Here is an 18,613-nt window from a genome sequence, read left to right on the forward strand (position 1 = left end):
CTGCTGCATTTTTCATTTGTTTTGTTTTATGTTCTGTCTTCTAAGTGGATTATTATCCCTTGAGAGTTTAATAAATGTTAAAAATGTCCTGCTTTTTGTGTCATTGTAGGTGCTGTGGTCTTTGGAAATGGGTCATTGGATATCTGAGGAACCGTTCGAACTTTCCGACTCCTTCCCTGCGGCTCCCGTAAGTCAGACTTTATTTTGTGATGGTAAATACAGTTGGTGTTCTTGAGAAATTATTATTAGCGTAGCTATAAACTCAAGTATTTATTACATCAAGAACAATGATGCCCATAACTAAGAAGACATTCACAGAACTTAACACTTTTTATCTGTTTTTGAAAACAAATATGAGAATGTGAGAATGTTCTGCAAAAAGTTGGCGAGGGATGCTGTCTCAAAAAATTTTAACAACAGAAGTCCTCAGGACTGAGAAAAACAAAAATGAAAAAGACTGGATTCTTGAGATGGTAGTATTATATCTTGCTTATAGCTTTAAAAGATAACACTATTACTGCCCATGGGGATAGAACGGCTAGGTATAAAAATTTTGGCTTGCCAGCATTATGATGTGGACTTTATGTTTTGATATTTTTCCTAAACTCAGCTTCAACTTTATTGAATTTTAAGTATTTTGAATGCCAACGGAAGAGTTCCAGGTTCTGATTTTTAGGGGAAGATTAGGAATAATCTAGTAGGTAATTTCAGGGCACTTGGAAGCAGGGACTGTGCAGAAGCTGGCTTTCATTTTCAAAAACTGATTTGTGATGGTTTATTTATTCAAAAGGTTATTACCTGAAAGATAAATGGTGGTTTTTATCTGTGACCAGTCTTCATGTGGTTTTGGCTGTTTTGAGTGTGACGTGTGATTATCACATGACAAGAAGTTGACCTCTGCCCCAAATCGCTGTGGTTTTCAAGGTTGTTGGGTTGTTTTGTTTTCATTTTTAAGATTACTGCTTTGATTTCCTGTCAACTCTATAAATGTTTTCTTAAGGAGAGAAAAAATTCCTCTCCGCAAGACTCTCTAAAATGCCATGTAAGGGACTGAAGCATAGAGAGAAAACACCAATTCCCCGATTCTCTGTAGTCGAGAGTATGTGACCCTGAATCACAGTGCGGCTCACCTTTCGAATTCCTATAACCTGCCTGTGTGGCGAGTGATGTAAATTGTGTCGTCAGTTTCTCCCTGATCATCTTCCCCACTCAGTGTCTGCCCTGTGGTCATCCAGATCCCATGGAAACTTACTGTTCCTTTTCAACCAGTGATATGCTCTCATCAGATGTTCTTTAACTCATACGAAGCAGACACCTCTGTTGAATGTGTAGAGTCTTACTTGTGATAAGAGGAGGTTCCTGTTCATATGCTCCTGAGAGAGTGGAACACAGTGGATCGAGGAGAGCGCCCTACCCTTGCAGAGTCCATAGATTGACTCACCTGTGGAATGTTCTAGCACTGAGTTCGGGTGGGGCAGGCCCGCTAAGGTCAGATAAGTCAGAGGAGAGATATGAACTAAAGGACACAATGTGTAGCACAGTATAAGGGAGGCAGACATAAAGTGAATGCTGGTTGCAGGTGAGGCTCTGTGCTTCCTGAACCGAGTCAAAAGCAGATGTGAGAAACACACTTTCAGATTATAGTGCTGTCCACCAGTGTCCACTAGTGCTCACCATGCTATGAAAACCTTGGTCAGAGTTAACACTCTAGGAATTAAAGTAGTCCTAAGCTTAGCACCCGTGCTCTCAAAATCTTCTGTACACGTATGATTATACTATAAACATCAGATTTTGGTTTTGCACTTCAAAATACTTTTTAGCCTGGCCAGTGTGGCTCAATGGATTGAGCGTAGCCCCAGGCACCAAGAGGTCGCTGGTTCGATTCCTGGTCAGGGCACATGCCTGGGTTGTGGACTCAATCTCCAGTAGGGGGTGTGCAGGAAGCAGCCGATAGATGTTTCCCTCTCACCGATGTTTCTATCTCTTTCCCTTCCTCTGTCTCTAAAAATCAATGAAAACCTTTTTTTTTAAAAAAACACACTTTTTAAAAAGTGTTCTGGTAAACATTTAAAAAGTATCTTACTAATGCAAATTATTTTTTCCCTTACATAACTTCAGGGGGGAGTCTAGCTCGAGAAGTATAACTTCGTACACACTTTAAATGGAAGGGTTTTCTCAGCCACAGGCTAATATTCTACTTCTCTAGGCTACGTGCTTCTAGATGAGAAAAAAGACCCCGTGTTAGGGTAGTGAGTAAAAGATAGTGAAGTAAAGTCTCTTTGTCCTGAAATTAGATGTATAATTTTCTTCATTGGTTATTAGAATTTTCCTTGTCAGGAGGCATGATCAGTTGTTTTGGAGTCAGACTGCAGAATTGTAATTATTATCATAAAAGTCAAATGTAGTCATCTCACCTAATAAGTTATATTTAATTACTAAAAATACCTTCATATTTAACAGTCAGGTAGCAACAAAAAAAATAGTACAATCTTTACATAACGTAAAAGAATATACATCCTGGGAGATCCTGGAAGTTTCCCATATAAACGTGAAATCTGTATTTGAGCATTAACTTAAAGCTAAGCCAGAAACATGTATGTAAATCTGTTTTCAGAAAGGAAATGTAAAGCACCTAAGAAGAGCAAAAATGTTCATAACCACTTCTCAGAAAGTCCCTGAACCTATATATATATGTATGTGTGTGTGTGGCTTAGAGAGCTCTCTCTCCTTAATTAGATAGCGATGCAGCGTCGAGGACCTGTGGGTATTTACACAGTCTATAAACAGTGCTCAGAGGAATGCAGTCCCGGATTATCTCTGCCCTGGAGCCCAAGTGTCTGTTTTCCAGTTATTCACTGATGGCCTCGCACATGAAGTTCTTGGGGTGACAGCAGCGTCTGTGGACCATCAGTCTCATTCGCGAGTTACACTGGTCTCTGTAGATGTCCTGCCAGGTCACAAGGTGAAGGTCTGGGGTGTGCTTTGGTTCGCTGAGTGGTGCAGGTGTCGGTGGTGGAGTTTGGAGGCTCTGATTCAAGCCCGCGGGCAGGTGTCCATCTGAGGGGCAGAGGGGACCAGATGCAGCTGCATCCTTTAGCGCTTCGGAGTCGAGTCTCTGACGGCCGTGCAGTGTACCACCCTTGGGTGTGTGCAGCATTCAGAAATCCGCGGGCCGGATCATCATGGCAGTGGCCTTGAGTGAGTAGCCCGACCCCTTCCAGTAGTACCACTTAATGCCATTGAACCTGTTCATGTTCTGCCTCTGTGGGTAGTACATTCCGTTCAGGTTGGAGGGGCCACAGGCATCGAACCACCAACCTGTGAAAGTAACACAGAAGGAATTAGGAGCTGGGTCACCCTCACTGCCTCCCCATCTCACCGTGAGTCAGGGACTCTGGACTCATCCAGGAGGCACATTCCCTGCATTTTAAATGCACGCGTGTTCCTGGGTGTGGCGTGTGCTGTGTTGGCAGATGGGAGGGGACGCTGTGCACCTTGCATAGGTGAAACCACAGCTCCGTGATGGCAGGTGTTTGTACAAGGGGTGTTTTCACCACTTGCTCTGTCTGTGTGCAAAGGCCAGCAGCCACAGCCACGAGCAGGAGGCCGGCTCCCACAATCCCAATGTCACAGCGTGCGGTAGGGCAGAAAGGATGGGCATGAAAAAGAGGCCTTGTGGACTGCTCTCATCGGGCCACAGTTCCTTTCCAGTTCCAGCGACACGGTGACCTGGATTGATTCAGGCCTCCCTCCTACCAGAGAAATTCTTTTTGTTTAAAATATAACCCCAAGTTTTAAGTGCCAGTGGAGCTGGATAAAAAAAAGAGAGAAATTTAAAGCTATAGTGGTGTGCTCACTAAGTGAAGCCAGGGGGTGAGTGGGTGGCACAGAGTGGGGGGGTGGGTCCCCATCCGCACCCCAGTGCCTGGGCTCGGCTCTAACCCTGACCCAGAAGCCGCAGTATGCTGAAAATGTGTTTGCAGGAAGGGCGTGGCTGTATACACACATGCATTGATCCTAAAACACTGGGTTTGAGGGACAGAGAGTAAGATACCATCTATACAAAATTTTTAAAATACAGAAAACAGAATTATTGATATTTCATACTTAGTAAGATAAATAATGTGAATGAACCTCAGTGCAGTGGGTTGCTCAGGGACGGGGTCAGGAGAGCAGCTTTAGCTGTATCTGGACGTTGGATTTCTTTAAAAAATATTCAGATGTGATATTTATGTTATGTTATGTTATGTTATGTTATATTGTTTATCCATTTGCCTGTGGTCACCAGTTATTTCATCCTGGTGCCTAAGTCTTCCCTGATGGAAAACAGCTCCGGGACTTTAGTTTACTCAGATTAATGTCAGCTTGATAAGACTTTTGTGTGTTTTACTCAGAACCCTTCAGAATACTCAGAACTGTCCCAGGATCATAGATCTGCCCATTCCAGAGCCCGCTGTCTTACTCAGCTCTGGGGTTCACTGCCCCTGCAGACACCTGGCTGGTCATGTGGGGGTGATGCCGGGCCTGAACCCTGGGTCAGACTCTCACCTTGCATCTGGAGCTGCCCTGGTGTCACCCTCGGACTGTTGTTTCTGTCCACTCTACTCGCAGCCCTAACTCTTTCTTCGAGTAAATAAATACATTGCTTCCTTGGTGGGTGAGGTCCCTCTCTTCCTCTCTCTGGGTTTGGTGTGGGAGCAGCAGGTGGAAGGCAGGACCGGGGGTGTTTGGCCCCCGCCCCCTTTCCTCTCTGTTGCTTTACAAGGGTGGCTGTGGTCGGACAAGGACAACAGGCAGCTTCCCCTCGTTGATGGAATTACTGAAATAATGCGGCTAATTGGGAAGGCCTGTGCGTCCGACTTACCTCTCCACCCACAGTGTTAATGAGTTTAAGGACAGGAACATGACTGAGCTTCCAGTTATTTTCATAAACCCTTCCTTTTGACTGAAGTGCAGACACCCAGTGGGCCGGGCTCCTTGCCTTGTGTTTATGGAGCACGGACCACAGCTCTTACCTGGGTGCCCCAGGGGGTAGTACGTGAACTTCTGTCCATCCAGCTCACAGTCTACACTGCGTTTCTGCATCCCCACCCAGCCTGCCTGCTGCCGAGCTCCCCTGGCTGTTGCACCACCGCAGTGTCTTCAGACACTGGACAGCATTTGTCAGGCTGTTTTCTCTCCTCAGTTACTATTGAGTGGCTCCAGTTATCCTATTTTAAACTTTTGGAGATCGGGAGGAGTGTTTCCTGGCGGTAGGCTCCTATCAGTAAACTAGGTATTTCTGAATGGAGGTCTAGCCTTTTAAAGTGATGGTTGCTGCAGCCATAGGCTCAGAGGTGGGTGTGTTTCCATTTTTTAAAAGCAGTCTGACGTGAAAGGTGGGAAACCAGAAGAATCTGAAAATAAAGGCCTTGACTTAAAGCAGCCTGTTCATTTTAATTTGTGAAAGCAGGATAGTTCATCAGTTCCTTTGTGTATGTGTGTATTTGCTATATATTAATGAAATCCTCTAATAAAAGATAACTGAAAATTCTTTGCTGAACAGTAAGTTATTTGTAAACATTTCTATAGCGGTGACTCTATTACACTTTGAGTTGCCATTTTGACTCTTTAACCTTTTTAATAAGAATGAAGCCAGGCCACCTGTCTGGCTTCTGACGCTCGGGGAGCACAGCCTGGGGACGGCTCGCTGGCTGCCCCAGCCCTTCTTGCCAGGCAGGCCCTGGACAGACCCGGCTGCTGCCGACACTTCCAGCTCAGCAGGCTGACAAAGCGAGAAGCATCTCTCACCACCAGGCCAGCATGTCTAGTTATGAAGTTTGGACACTGTCACCCATCACAGGTCGAAGTCCAGCCGGCCGGCCCTCGCGCTTGAGGCCTCTTTGCCAACACAAATAGGAAGCGTCCTACCTCCTGTGAGCATCTGGGAGCATTTGCAGATGCACTTGTCCTTGTCGGCGTCCTTTGTGCTAAAGTCATTTCCCGGTTGGCTTATGCTGCTGATTTTGCCGGCTGTCCCCGTGAGTCCTTTAAGGTGAATCCTGTAAGCGTGCAAAGGGGGGGGAAAGCAGTAATTAGCTTGGGCTGTCGATCTACCATAGTGGAAAGTTTTTATAAAGGATTCCATTCTGCCGAGAGGCATTGTGGGCTGGCTGGTGCACTTGGGACAGAGCCCTTCGCACTGGTATAAACAGGAACCAGCTTATCATCGAATCCTTAGGCAGAGAGGGATGTTTTCGAGGAACCTTCAATGCAGGTCATTTGCACAGCATCATTGGGGACTCAGGGGCCCTTCCATTTATCTTCCTGCTGCTTTGAGATAAACAGGAAGTGGGGCTGCGGTGTGGGGGGTCCTCTCTCCAGGTATGAGACATCACCCAGATAGAAATGAGAGCCTTCGGGTGCCAGGACAGCCTCAGGCACCATTGTTTTCAGTGGGTTGGTGGGGGTGAGGAGACCAGCAGGCAACAAGGAATGATCATAGAATTTGAGTTGAAATCTGCAGAATTGAGTCAAAATAAGTCCTGATGGCTACTTAGCCTTGTGTCTGTATAGTAAATAATACACCTGCTAGACACAGAGAAGGGAATAAAGGTGCTGATAAGTTAGACAGCAGGTAGTAGCCCATCCTTTTTGAGGATTGTAGATGTCTGGCTTGCCCCAGCTCCTGTGTGCTGGGGAGGAGAATGGACGGGAGAAGGTATGGAAACCCTGCTTCAGGGGTACCATGGGCAGCAGCTGGGCCCAGTGCAGCCGAGAGCAGGGTTCATGTGCCATGTGTGGCTGCAGGATGCAACACTGCTGGGTTGGTGGGTGGAGTTTGGAGCCTGGGGCATTGAGTCTGCCCGTCCTGGGGATCCCACAGAACGGAGCCCTGCAAAATCTCAGGGAGACCTGCACTTTCATCCCCCAGACGATGCTCGTCTGTGACACCGCTCACGTTGGCTAACCGTTACCCTAGGAGGAGTGTAACTTCCAAGAACTCACGTTGGAGCAAGGGTGGAGAAGAGGGGAGGGTCACTGGGACTGACCAGGCTCTGCCTCATCGGTGTATTTTTCAGTTTCTGACACTTAGGGACTGTTTCTTTAGAAAAAGCACCGCAGTTGTATATAATGTTGACATTCCGAACCATTTGTGGTTATTCTAAGTTTCACTCACGTAGTAGTTCTCTTATCACATGGGCATGTTTTATTAGAAGAATAATTTTTTTCAGTGTAATATCTGTCTTACTCCGCCAAGTACATTAAGCTTAGCTTTAAACAAATGTGCGCTTTATAAAATGGTGTATCCAGAAACTGATTTACATTTCTAAAGGAAATCTCTGTTGTTAACTAACTCAGATTTAAATATTTTCATGTCAGCAGACGAGAGTAATGACCCATCTGTAAAATCTTCTTATGTAAACAGCCTAATCCTTAATGTCTGTTTCTTTTTTTAAATTCCTCTGTTGTAGATGCCTAACTGTTGCCAGTTGAAACAATATTTAGCTTGGAGGTAAAACAATGACCAACAGCTCGTGTAAAAATTCCTGGAAGGTTCCTCTCTCTGGAGTGTCCTTGGAGCTGGGGTGAGGCCCAGACACCTGTCTTGTCATTGATCTGGGCCATGGCCTCTCCGGGGACCCCGCTCTGTCTGTGATGTGCATCTACCAACCGTTACACTGACTTCCTGTAGCTCAAGTTAGTGCTGATTGGATGAGATTTATCTGTTTTCAAAGGTGCTTCTGCATTTCTGTCTGCTCTTTGCAAAGCAGGCCTAATGTACAGGGCAGTTTTCAGGTGGTTGTTTAGGCAGCTGACTCCACCCTCTCCTGTGCTGTACCTTGTGGTCTCCCCAGGGAAGCCAGCTCCAGAGCTGCGGAATTGTGTTCCCTTGAGCAGAGGGTCCAAGCTGGGCATCGATGGGGTTTAGGTGGGGCTGGAGGCTGGACTATGGCAGTTTCGTGTAAGGTCTCGTTGCGTTTGGTTCACCTCTGACCTCAGCAGGTATTCCACGTGGGCTTCATGGTCAAACACACCACCTGTCTGCTCTTTAGGCTCCTTCAGGGCATAGTGGTGGCTGAACTGTCTGTGGGCCCTCGCAGACCAGCTCCTTGCATTTCTGAGTTCCTCCTTGTGTAACTAGGTACCCATAGGTGCCTTTTCTGTTCGAGCCTCACACCGCAGATCCTTGGGGTCCGGCTTTTAGACCCCTGGCTGCTCTGTCTCTGCTGTCACCGTGGTTTTGAGCCAGAGTGAATTCCGGGCCCAGGTTGCCCTACTTTCCTTGGAACATTCATGGCTAGTGCCCCCAGCTAGTGGACAAGGTAAGTGCTAGGACAAGCTGCCACAGAGAGCAGGGGAGGTAACCGCAGACCCTCCCCAACTGTCCCATGGAATTCTTTCACTTTTTAACTTGGCAATTCACCCTGATTTTGGGGTGGAACTTAACAACTGGATGTGTTTAAACTACAGAAAGACAGATTTAACTTTTAAAGCCTTTTGGTAAAAAACAGTAGTCATAGGTGTACATCTGTTAGGATGTTGTCCCTACTCTACTGTGAGGACACCCCAGGCTCCACAGATGGCTGTCGAATGCCTGGCATTGGCCGCTGCTCATCTGCGCATGAGGACATAGAGCAGGCACAACAGACAGACCCCATCCTCAGGAGGCGTTAGCATCTTCAGTAGCCTAGCGTTTCCTTACCTGTAGTTGAGGTCCTCGCCTGAGAGATAGAAGTGGTCATACAGGGCCTGGGCTTCCTTGCCCTCCCAGTCGGTGAGGCGGATCCTCAGCACGTAGTGCTTCTGATTGGTCACTTGTGAAACAAACTCGTTTCCCAGCCAGTGCTCGCCCGAGGGGTTCCCGAAGCCCTGCGAGCCAAGAGTCAGGGTCAGCCCCTCACTCATTTCCCTCGTGTGTTTGAAACCAGTAGCCCATCAGTCTAACCCCGGTAATTATCGGATAGAGGTTCCACAGAAACCCTTCCCTGTCCTGGGAAAATGTGAGGTTCTTCATATGAGAATGTTGATCTGTAAAGGCCAATTTTAAGAAACTAAGCTGTTCTGGGAAGAAAGTTGGTGTTAGAGTAATTAGAACAACATGGGGAACCACCAACAGAAGCATCAGCACAAACAGCTATGGGTGCGTTAGACGTGTGAAGGGCTCACCGGCAGCGTGAGCTGCCCTTGAAAGCAGCCTGGGGCTCGTGTGCCTTTGTTTCGATAGAGGGTTGGTGTTACATTGACGGGACCATTCTGTAACGGGGGGACCAACACACAGGTAAAGGAACCCTTTGGTTTAAAAAAAGAATTGTCTCAAGTCATTGGTTAGTTTGGATTAGTGGTGACAGTTCTGCAGATGTTGAAAGTTACTTTTCACAAAGAAAATTACTTTCAGATGGTTTAATAAGATTCATACCACTTTGTATTCTTTCCACGTCCTCTGAAAGTCGACGCTGCCATCCTCCCGGCGCTGAAAGATGGTCCACCCCCCTCCGGCAGTCTCCATGTCACAGTATGCCTGCCAACAAGAGGGCATGGTTACTGCGTGCAGATCCATGGCCCAGGTCTTGCTGCCCAGCAGCATTGCTGACAGGGTCCTTTGGGGTAAATCTCTGTGGTCTTCCAAGAAACAGATGGTTTTAAATAAATTGAAAACCATGGATTTAAAAGGATGAAAAATAAACAGTAATATAACAATCTAGTGATGAAAACACGACTTTCTTGTCACCTGGCTTAGGCCGAAGACCCACCCAGTGGCTGACCTCAGGGGTTGCTGTTCCTCAGAGAGTCGCTGTGAACGGGATCTCCTGCATGTTGGCCCAGACCTCTCATCTCAAATCTATACAAGCGCATGGACCCCATGCACATCCCTAAACACCTGTGTGATAGTCAACTCTGCCGGAGTGATGTAATGGGGTCCTCTGGCTATTAGGGTTCCAAGCACTCCTGTTATATGACGGGTCGTGGGGCTGTCCTCCTTTCTCTGTGGGGTCAATTCAGGATTGTTGGCCTGTCCCTCAGCTCGAGGGGCCTGTGGGACCTGAGCACGGCCTGGCTGGGCTGCCCAGGGTCATGAGGCAGGGTCCCTGCACTCTGCTCACTGCCCATGGCAGTCCTCCTCCCAGCTCTTTGTTCCTGCTTTCAGGCCAGCTTGGAGGGTTTAAACTTTGTTCAGAACATGGAATTCTTTCCTGGGCCGAGAGTGTGCATGCTAAATTTCAGCTCAGCTGGAGGCTTTCTATGAAATTAAAAACCCCTGAAAATGAGATAACATAAATAGTTTTAAATAATGAGGTTATAGTAGAACGAAAGAACTTTCCCGAAAGAGAAGATAAATTTCCTACAGCATAGCAGGTAGGAGATGTGAAAGTCAGGGCTCACAGCCCGTGAGGAACAGCCTTGCTTTGATGCTCTCCCTGGTTTTTCCGGTGATAACGGCGAACATTTTGGCAGAGTGAGTTTAGAGGTGGTGCCCTGTGAGTTAAAATCCTAGCGAGTGGGGCCGAGGTGAACCAGGGAGGCACCTGGACGCGCTCTCCCACGCTGAGGGCCCACCTGCTGCCCAGGCCCCCCGGGGTGGCCCTGCTGCCCGGGGCTTTTCTCTCCCAGTCTCTCCCTTTGGAAATATGTTCCATTAAAAGGAAAGTCACGTTATTAAAAATAAAATGCTTTTCCCATTTTCAGTTGATCAGACATAGGACACTGATCTGCAGGAGGGAGCCCTGCGCCCTGTGCTGGTGTCAGCGTCCTTGTCAGAGGTCACAGCTACTGCTGTGCACTGTGTGCCCAGCTCCACAGAGGTCCACGCTCACGTTTGTCTGACAGCCGCTCGGCGTTGGTGCTAATTGGGTTCTCATTTTTGGAGCAGAGAAGGTTTAGTCCAGTCACGTTCATGTCGTCACTTAGCTGTTAGGTGGGATGTAGGATTTGAGTAGCTCTTTGGTTCCTAATCATATGATATTTTCCACCACACTGCCTCCAGAAACAGGGAAATGTGGCCCTTTGCTAACAGGCGAGCAGCCCCTCAGTTCAGTTCCATGTTGAAGTTGGTCCACAAACAGTCCCCCTCTCATTTGCCCGTGGTCCACAAAGTGGTCCATCCTGCTCACATTCTCCAGTGTCTTTTTAAAATCCACTCGGTATACCAGCTACATAAGCTGCCTTGGTTTGCAAGGTTGTATATGTGCAGAAATGTTCATCCCCCCAAATCCCAAGCGGCGTTTGGTGGGCAGACAGGATTGATGTGATTCCCAGGGACTCCGTCCTTGTTCCAAGAACGTGAGGTCCTCTGATGTCACCGTCACTGTTGTGAAGTCACTGATGTTAACATCAGAAGCAGCTCATGGCGTTCTGTAAACCAGTCAACGCTCTGAGATGGCCAAGGGTCACTGTAGGTGCGTGAGCGGCGGCAGCCACACTATTCTCTGACTCCGCTGTTAGAGCACTTTCTTAACGTGACTTTGTCCAGATTTTAAAGGAACAGAGCTTATGAAAACCTAAGTAATGCAGCTAATTGGGTCGTGGAACTTTCAGAGAGAGTTGTCCATGTAGCCAGAGGCACTGGGTAGAGATGAGAAAGCAGATAGTACCAGGATGGGGGAGCTGGGCCCTCAGACAGTGCCTAGGACCTCGGGACCTCACGCCAGGCCTCAGCCCCAGGGCGGTTAGTACTGTGACCAGCGCACTGTTGCACGGTTCAGGGGCTAGGGGCTTGCTCCACAGCTCAGTGTCTCCTGGCAAGTAATGCTCAATTTCAAGGTTATGCCGCAGCTCTGAGGCCACGGCAAAGGGCCGATTTAACAGCAAACACAAACACAGATAACGTTAGGAGACAGGTATTCGTGAAATTGGGGAAGGAACTGTTAGGTCTCCAACTGGCAGACATACACGAATGCCTCCCATACACTCCATCCCACAGGGTCTGTCTGTACAAAGACCTAATGAGGTTTTCAAAAGCAAAGTTGAAATATTTAGGCCCTTTAGGAAAAGATCTCCCCAAACTCTCCTGAATGTTCATGTCCTGAATTAGCTGAAACGGCGTAATTGATGCCTGCCAGCAGACGCCGTCCCCTGGTGTCCGTGGGCACTCACAGTGGTGACCCCTTTGTTCATAAGACAGATGGAGCACCAGGTCCCGTCCTGGGGCTGCTGCTCCACTGTGACCCCAGATCATTCTTTGAGACTGGGGGTGGGGGGGGGTCACATCATGTTACAGGTCAAGAAACAGGGTTCACACCGCTTAGACAACTTACTCAGCAGCCTGTGCCAGAGATTGGCAGGGCCAGAATTTAACCCAAATTTGTGGGGCTCCCTCTTCTAGATCAGACTGTGAGTTACGGAGTATTGTCTGGAAGGGAATGGAAGTAACTTGATCTGGACCATTTCTTTAGAGATAAGGGAATTGTGGTCTGGAAGATTGTTGCTCCCTGCCCTGTGCATGAGTTACTGCAGATGTTTGAAAGGAACACGAATCTTAACGGTTCCAGCCGTGGCCAGAGACTGCTGGCATCCCCGAGTCCTGCGTGTCTCCCTCTTGCTGCCACACACCTCGAGAGGCCGTCTCGAGAGGTTGGTCTCGTGAAAACATGAGCACAGCAGCGGCCTGGCGACTATCCTTCTGGGCCTGTGTCAGTCATGGTCACATTTCACTCGGATCTTCTGTCACTCCTGTGCCAAGAAGAGCCCCACATCTGGTAACAGACGAGCATCCCAGGAGTGTTGTGAACACCAGGCTTAGAGGGGTGAGAGGCTCAGCACGGCATCTGCCCATTTCCTCACCTACAGTACAGTGTTTGGGGTATTTCCTCTCCTAATGCACTGCTTCTAGGGCACCAGCGACATTAGCTGGTTCCCACAGTTGATTTAAAGCAGCACGAATGAATACAAAGGTTTCTTTGGAAAGTATTATCTTCAATAACAATATTTGTCTTTTAAACTCATAATCAGGTTATGTTACCATTTCAAGCCCATGTCTTTAAACCCTTAATACTTATACTTTTAATAAGTTTTTCTTTGTTACTATGCTGAGGATAATAGTAAGTCAAAGATAACACTTCCGGGGGTCTCTAAAGTTTCCTTTTTGATACAGTATCGAGTACCTTTTCCATAAGTGTTTATATTCAGTGTGTAGCTGCTTTCACAGTTAGATGCAAACATGTTTATAGACATTCACTATATACAGTCACCCAGCATTTACTAACTGATCCTCTTGCAGTGTTATCCCAGCTTATCAGACCTCTAAGAAAAGCCACACTGCAGCAGTCCCTGGGGAGAGATGTTTTGTCTTCTTTAAAAGTGCAGTGTCTCCCAGCGCCCCTGTGGGAGCCCCGAGCACCCAGCGCTCCAGACTGGGTCCAGGACCACTGGAAACCACTGATAGAGCTGAACTCTGGCCCCTCCTGGTGGCAGGTCCCCTTGTCACTTTGCACAGTCATGGGGGCAGGGGAGCCACACTTGAGTAAGTCCTGTGTCCTGGGGAGGACACTGCTCTGTGATGCTGCATGTTCACATTCCCACCACAATAGCCTGTGGGAGCAGCCTCTCCAGAAGTCCTCTGGGTGTGGCCTTGGGCTCCTGGGTGTCCCCAGACCCTCAAAACAAGTCCACAGGCTGACATTGTTTCCATAGTAACACTGAGACCTTTGCCTTTCCCGCTGTGTTTGTGTTTGCGGCGAGTGAGTGTTTGTGAGTGTGTGAGCCTGCGAGTGCCTGGCATGGAGCAGACTACACTGGAGAGCTGGGTTCCTGCCGCACACTCACAACGGGGGGCCGACCCCACTCAGGCTGTCTGACAAAGCAGTCAGAGTAATTTCACAAAACCTGCGCTGCAGAGCCCACGCCCCCTCGCATGTGTGCAGGAGGAGACATGTCTAGTCACCTGCACACAGGATACCTACCATGCTTGTCCCAGGGGACAGCTCCTGGGAGCACGGTTTAGGTGCAAGCTGGTGGGCCCTTTCAGGGGTGGAATACCATTGTTACTTGAAATAACGACTGAAAGATGAACTATGGTTATTCATTGGAAGACGTTTTCTTTAAACCTAACCAGAGAGCCTTACTTCAAGGAGGACAGCTGACGGCACCCACAGCCAAGCCCAAGGCCAGGCGAGGGTAGGAGCTAGGATGAGCCAGAGCCCCGGCATGGTGGGCTCCCGGGCAGTGTCTGCAGGAGCTCGGACCTGGGGCCCAGCTGGTCCTGTGCGAGTGAGGCCGGGCGGGCCCAGGCTGTGTGACCGCTCGCAGCTGGGGAGTGACGCCTGGGAGGGAGCACCCTACCTTGATCTCCTCTGTGGAGTTGGGGAACGTCAGCGTGTAGACCCCGCTGGTTGTCAGGCCCGACTTGAAGGCTTCCGCACAGTCCCTGAAGGCCACTCGTTCCTCCTTAGCTGCAGGGGTGCGCTTGGCTGCTTTAGAAAATAGAAGGGTTCGTGTGGGTTCATGGAAAGATGAAGGCCGGATCTCGAGGTGCTCTCACTTGGGAGGTTTTATGACATTTGAATTCTTGTAGGAAGTAAAAAGGATGTGCCCATTTCTCCCCTTCCCAAGAAGGTTCCCCTTCTGTCTGTCTTTATTGACTCTCCGCGACCATTGCCAGTCGCCCACACGCCGTCTGTCCTCAGCTGCGTGTGATGCAGTACTTCTCAGTCAGCTCTCATAAACTGGCCCTTTTTAAAACCCTCCATCCTGAGGAGAACCAGATAAAGTTATTGCAGAACGAAAGAACCGCCTGGAAACAGCTCCCTGCCAGTGGCCGCACGCAGGCCCTCGGCCACCACGCTGCCGAGACCCCGCTTACACTTTCCCTGTCTTTCTACGTACCTGAGGCCACGTCTTTATGTGCTTCTGTAGACTGTTGGGCCAAGACATTTAGTGTTCTTTGAATTTTTAACAACTGTCCCATAATACTTTGTGTTAAAGGGGAACCTAATATTTATTTACCTATGTCTTTGAAATTCTTCATGTAAGTTTAAAATTTCCAGGACTACGAAATTTTTTCAAATTTGAACATTTAGCCCTGGCCAGTTTTCTCAGTGGTGAGAGTATCGGCCCACTGACTGAAGGGTCCCGGGTTTGATTCTGGCCAAGGGCACATACCTGGGTTGCAGGCTCCATCCCCGCCCTTCAGGGCACATGTGGGAGGCAACCAATTGGTGTGAGAGACACATTGATATTTCTCTCTCTCTCTTCCACTCTCTCTGAAAAGCAATGGAAAAAATATCCTCAGTTGAGAATTCAAAAAAAATTTTCAGCATTCAGACTTCCCGGTCCTTTTTTGCAACATTAAAAAACATGAGTGTGTGTGTCTGTGTGTGTATCTGTGTGTGCATGTGAGTGTGTATCTGTCTGCATGTGTGTCTGTGTGTGCATGTGTGTGTCTCTGTGTGTGTGTGTGTATCTGTGTGCATGTGAGTGTGTGTGTCTGTGTGAGAGTATCTGTGTGTGTGTCTGTGTGCATGTGTGTATCTGCATGTGTGTGTATCTGATTGTGCATGTATGTGTGTGTATCTGTGTGTACGTGTGTGTATGTGTGTGCGTGTGTGTGTGCATGTGAGTGTGTGTGTGCGTGCACACGCTCACAGTGTTTACCTGCCTTTCATTGGAAAGACCGACCCCCACACAGCTCTCTGGCCCGGCTGGGGTGGGCATGTAAGTGCACACCTCATTCGAAGTGGCGTGTGAGCTCACTTACCGCCGGGCGTGGACACCATGGTCAGCAGGCTGTGCACCGTCTCCATGAGATCGTGCTGCTGCTTCTGCAGGGCGGAGTTGTTCACCGTGGCCGTCATCAGCTGCTTCTCCAGCTCCTCGATGATGGAGTTCTGCTTGGACACTAGGGCCTGCAGCTGGTCTTTCTCGTCCTTCATGGACTGGAGCTGGACAACGTGCTTGTCTTCCATGTCCAGCACCCTCTTCTCCAGGAAGCTTGTGGGGAAAGCGCGGCTGGTTAGGGGGGTGCTCTGTGCACCTCCGCGCCCAGCGCCATGCGCCCGTTGGCCTCATAGCCCTCACACTATCATTTGTACCTTTGAATTTCTACTTCTCCAAGGCAGATGTCAGAGAAGTTACAAAGTAACAAGATGTTGCCACCGCCCTGTAGGAGCCCTCAGGCTCCCTCCATAGACTGGACAGGTGGCTGTGACATAAATGGGACTTAGATACGAGAAGATACCCTGGTGAGAATATAAGGTCTGTGGTATGTTATCACACCGCGTATTTGAAGGCCATGGTTTCACTGACAAGGAACGTGGACAGTGAGAAGGTGCCCTCGGCGTTGGGAGCACATGTGGGTGGGGTGGGAGCCTGCGGAGCCCCTCCCCTCCTCGTGACCACCTGTGCTACCTGGGCAGGCTGGCTGCTCTCTGGGTTGCAGTGAATAAATAGCCTGTCAAAGTGAACGTCCACTTAGGGAAGTAAATCTCTCTCTAAAACACAGGCACTAGATTAGATGGTCTCTGAGGCCCCTTCTGCCTCAAATATTCTAACTCTGTTATGCCTTTGTGGGGGCAGGAACATTTTCTCAGTCTTTAACCCTGTGAACATTACTCAGCCAAGGAACCCACTACACATTAAAGGTCTTAATTGTAAGCATTATTGTTCAGTATTAATAATTATGATCAGAAGCTCCATTGCAGCTGTTAAATTCATCCAGCCCAGCAGTCAGAGTGAGTCAGGACAGTGAGCACACTGTCAGGGCACCGAGTCCGTCAGTACTGTTCCTCAGTGCAGTCAGTGCATTTGCCCTGCACCAGTTCTACCATATCCATTTTCAACTGTCAGTTTTTTACATTTTTCTAGGTATCAGCTAACTTATTTTTTCAATTTGTATGTCACTGTCATTAATTTAAAAACCCAGATGACTTACCATAAGGAGAAGAAAGGTCACCTGAAAATCAGTGCATAAAGCATTCGTTTTCTACCTAAAACCATTTCTGGTACCTTCAGGGGTCAGGCTCTGGAAACACTCCTGCAGGGCTCGACCTAGACTGTTGACATGAAGTACATGGGCCACTTTTGTCGCTCATCTGTGCTGCCTTCACTGTGATGTCCCCTCCTGTTGTATTTAATACTCCACAAGGAGATGGGACGGTCACATGGCCCGGAATGGGAATGAACGTAGGAGTACTCAGGGATGAACGTTTTCTCAAAAAACTATATTTGTCCCAGAACTAGACCAGTGTAGCTGTAGAGGGCAGTCACATCCTGACCCGAAAGGTTTCATCTCAGATACAAGAGTGAGGCCCAGGCTCCAGTCATCCCAGAGCAGACAGGCTCCAAGAACCAGTTTATCATCATTTTGGGTTAAGAACAAATAATTATTTAATTGACGTGATTTCAGTGTGAAGTAGGAGTACATTGTTGCCTGACGGTTCTCCACCTCATCTCTATTCTTCAATTAGAAACAAAGTGCCAGGTGTGTGATACAGTTACCCTGGGAAGTCCCCGACTGGGAGAGACTTAGGAAAGCAGTCCCCCTGATCACCCATAATTCTTGTTCATGTATTGGTTTTCTTGGGGTTTGTCTATATTTGAATACAATGTAATCATGTAATCTTTATTTTATCTGTGGTTTAGGAGTAAATATTGCATCGTGAAACGTGCTTTGGTTTAAATATAGTTTTCCTGCTGTAGATGATGTGCATTGGGGACAAACTAGCTTCCCAGAGGCAGAGAAGCTCCATGAAGCTGGCAGGAAGATGCCCCGGCCAGTGTCACCCTCGTGCACATACTGGAGCACTTTCCGGGATGTGGAGGCAGGGTTTGGAGGGTGATGGTAAGAGGCTGCTGAAGGGGCCAGAGGATGAAACACAAAATTGAGGACGGTTAGGGGGCTCACACTCTCTCAGTACTGTCCTCAAACCCCTCCCTGCTTCTCCGCACAGAAGTTCTGATCCTCGTGAAATTTTAAATTAGGAAATGTGGCATTTTGGGAGCTTCTGTTTAACAGCCTCTGAAACAGTCTTTCGTTTGGAGAAAGTGTGCAGTTAGGGATTACAAAGTTTCTTGCACTTTTGTTACCTGTTCTGGTCCTGCAGCTTGTTGATTTCACTGGTCTGGTCCAGAATCTGTTTCTCCAGTTTGTTGGTGGAGAGGGAATGTTCCAGAAGCTGCAGCTCAAGCCTCGTTGTCTGATTTAATACCTGGATGTGACAGAATGAAGCTCCTGTTTATCATGTTCACAGTTAGGTACAGCTTCCTTTTAACCGAGTTGCCTCAGTTACAGAAAATGTGACTGAGCCTCTTGTTCTACCCAGGCATCTGACGGGGGCTTGTTTCCATTGTCAGAACTATCTCAAGTTCCCGGATTATGTCAGAGCGTGTTTAAAAGTCCTTTAAGCAGGTGTTTATGTTGGAAAGTGTTTAATAGCTCTGCTCGGTGGTGTTTGTGTCGAATAATAGGATGTCAGCTCTCTTGTTGTGTCGTATACAGTGAGGCAGTCGGGGGATAGAAGTCATGGGTGGTATGCCCAAGACGTGGTAAGTGACAGAGGCCCTGCCTGCTCAGAACAGTGCTGCTCTGTTCCTCAGCAGCCACCTGCTTCCATTCTGTGGAGTGCAGCTCATTCTCAACCCAGCATTTCCAGGCCACCTGCCATCACTTCCATCTCTTCTTCCTGTTCTGAACCTCAGA

The 18,613-nt window shown here is 48.2% G+C and overlaps 2 protein-coding genes across 6 annotated transcripts in view; one reads left to right on the plus strand and one right to left on the minus strand.

Moving 5' to 3' along the window:
* Positions 1 to 18,613, plus strand: part of MCPH1 (microcephalin 1) — a 134,174-nt gene that overhangs the window by 43,911 nt on the left and 71,650 nt on the right. For all 5 annotated transcript variants that reach the window (XR_015714014.1, XM_087814059.1, XM_087814058.1 and 2 more), the window contains one exon: positions 110 to 187. Coding sequence is in view for 4 of the 5 variants with exons in the window: in XM_087814059.1 (XP_087670185.1) it covers positions 110 to 187 (78 nt within the window). In the remaining variant the exon portion in view is untranslated. The remainder of the gene's footprint in view (positions 1 to 109; positions 188 to 18,613) is intronic.
* Positions 3,084 to 18,613, minus strand: part of ANGPT2 (angiopoietin 2) — a 42,838-nt gene continuing 27,308 nt past the window's right edge. The window contains exons 3-9 of the mRNA XM_087814057.1: positions 18,001 to 18,122; positions 15,674 to 15,906; positions 14,260 to 14,390; positions 9,401 to 9,502; positions 8,687 to 8,853; positions 5,911 to 6,041; positions 3,084 to 3,318 (exon numbers count right to left, since the gene is read on the minus strand). Coding sequence (XP_087670183.1) covers positions 3,158 to 3,318; positions 5,911 to 6,041; positions 8,687 to 8,853; positions 9,401 to 9,502; positions 14,260 to 14,390; positions 15,674 to 15,906; positions 18,001 to 18,122 — 1,047 coding nt within the window. The 3' untranslated portion in view covers positions 3,084 to 3,157. The remainder of the gene's footprint in view (positions 3,319 to 5,910; positions 6,042 to 8,686; positions 8,854 to 9,400; positions 9,503 to 14,259; positions 14,391 to 15,673; positions 15,907 to 18,000; positions 18,123 to 18,613) is intronic.

This window comes from Miniopterus natalensis, chromosome 2 (genome assembly GCF_054644295.1).
Source record: "Miniopterus natalensis isolate mMinNat1 chromosome 2, mMinNat1.hap1, whole genome shotgun sequence".
Lineage (NCBI taxonomy): Eukaryota > Metazoa > Chordata > Mammalia > Chiroptera > Miniopteridae > Miniopterus > Miniopterus natalensis.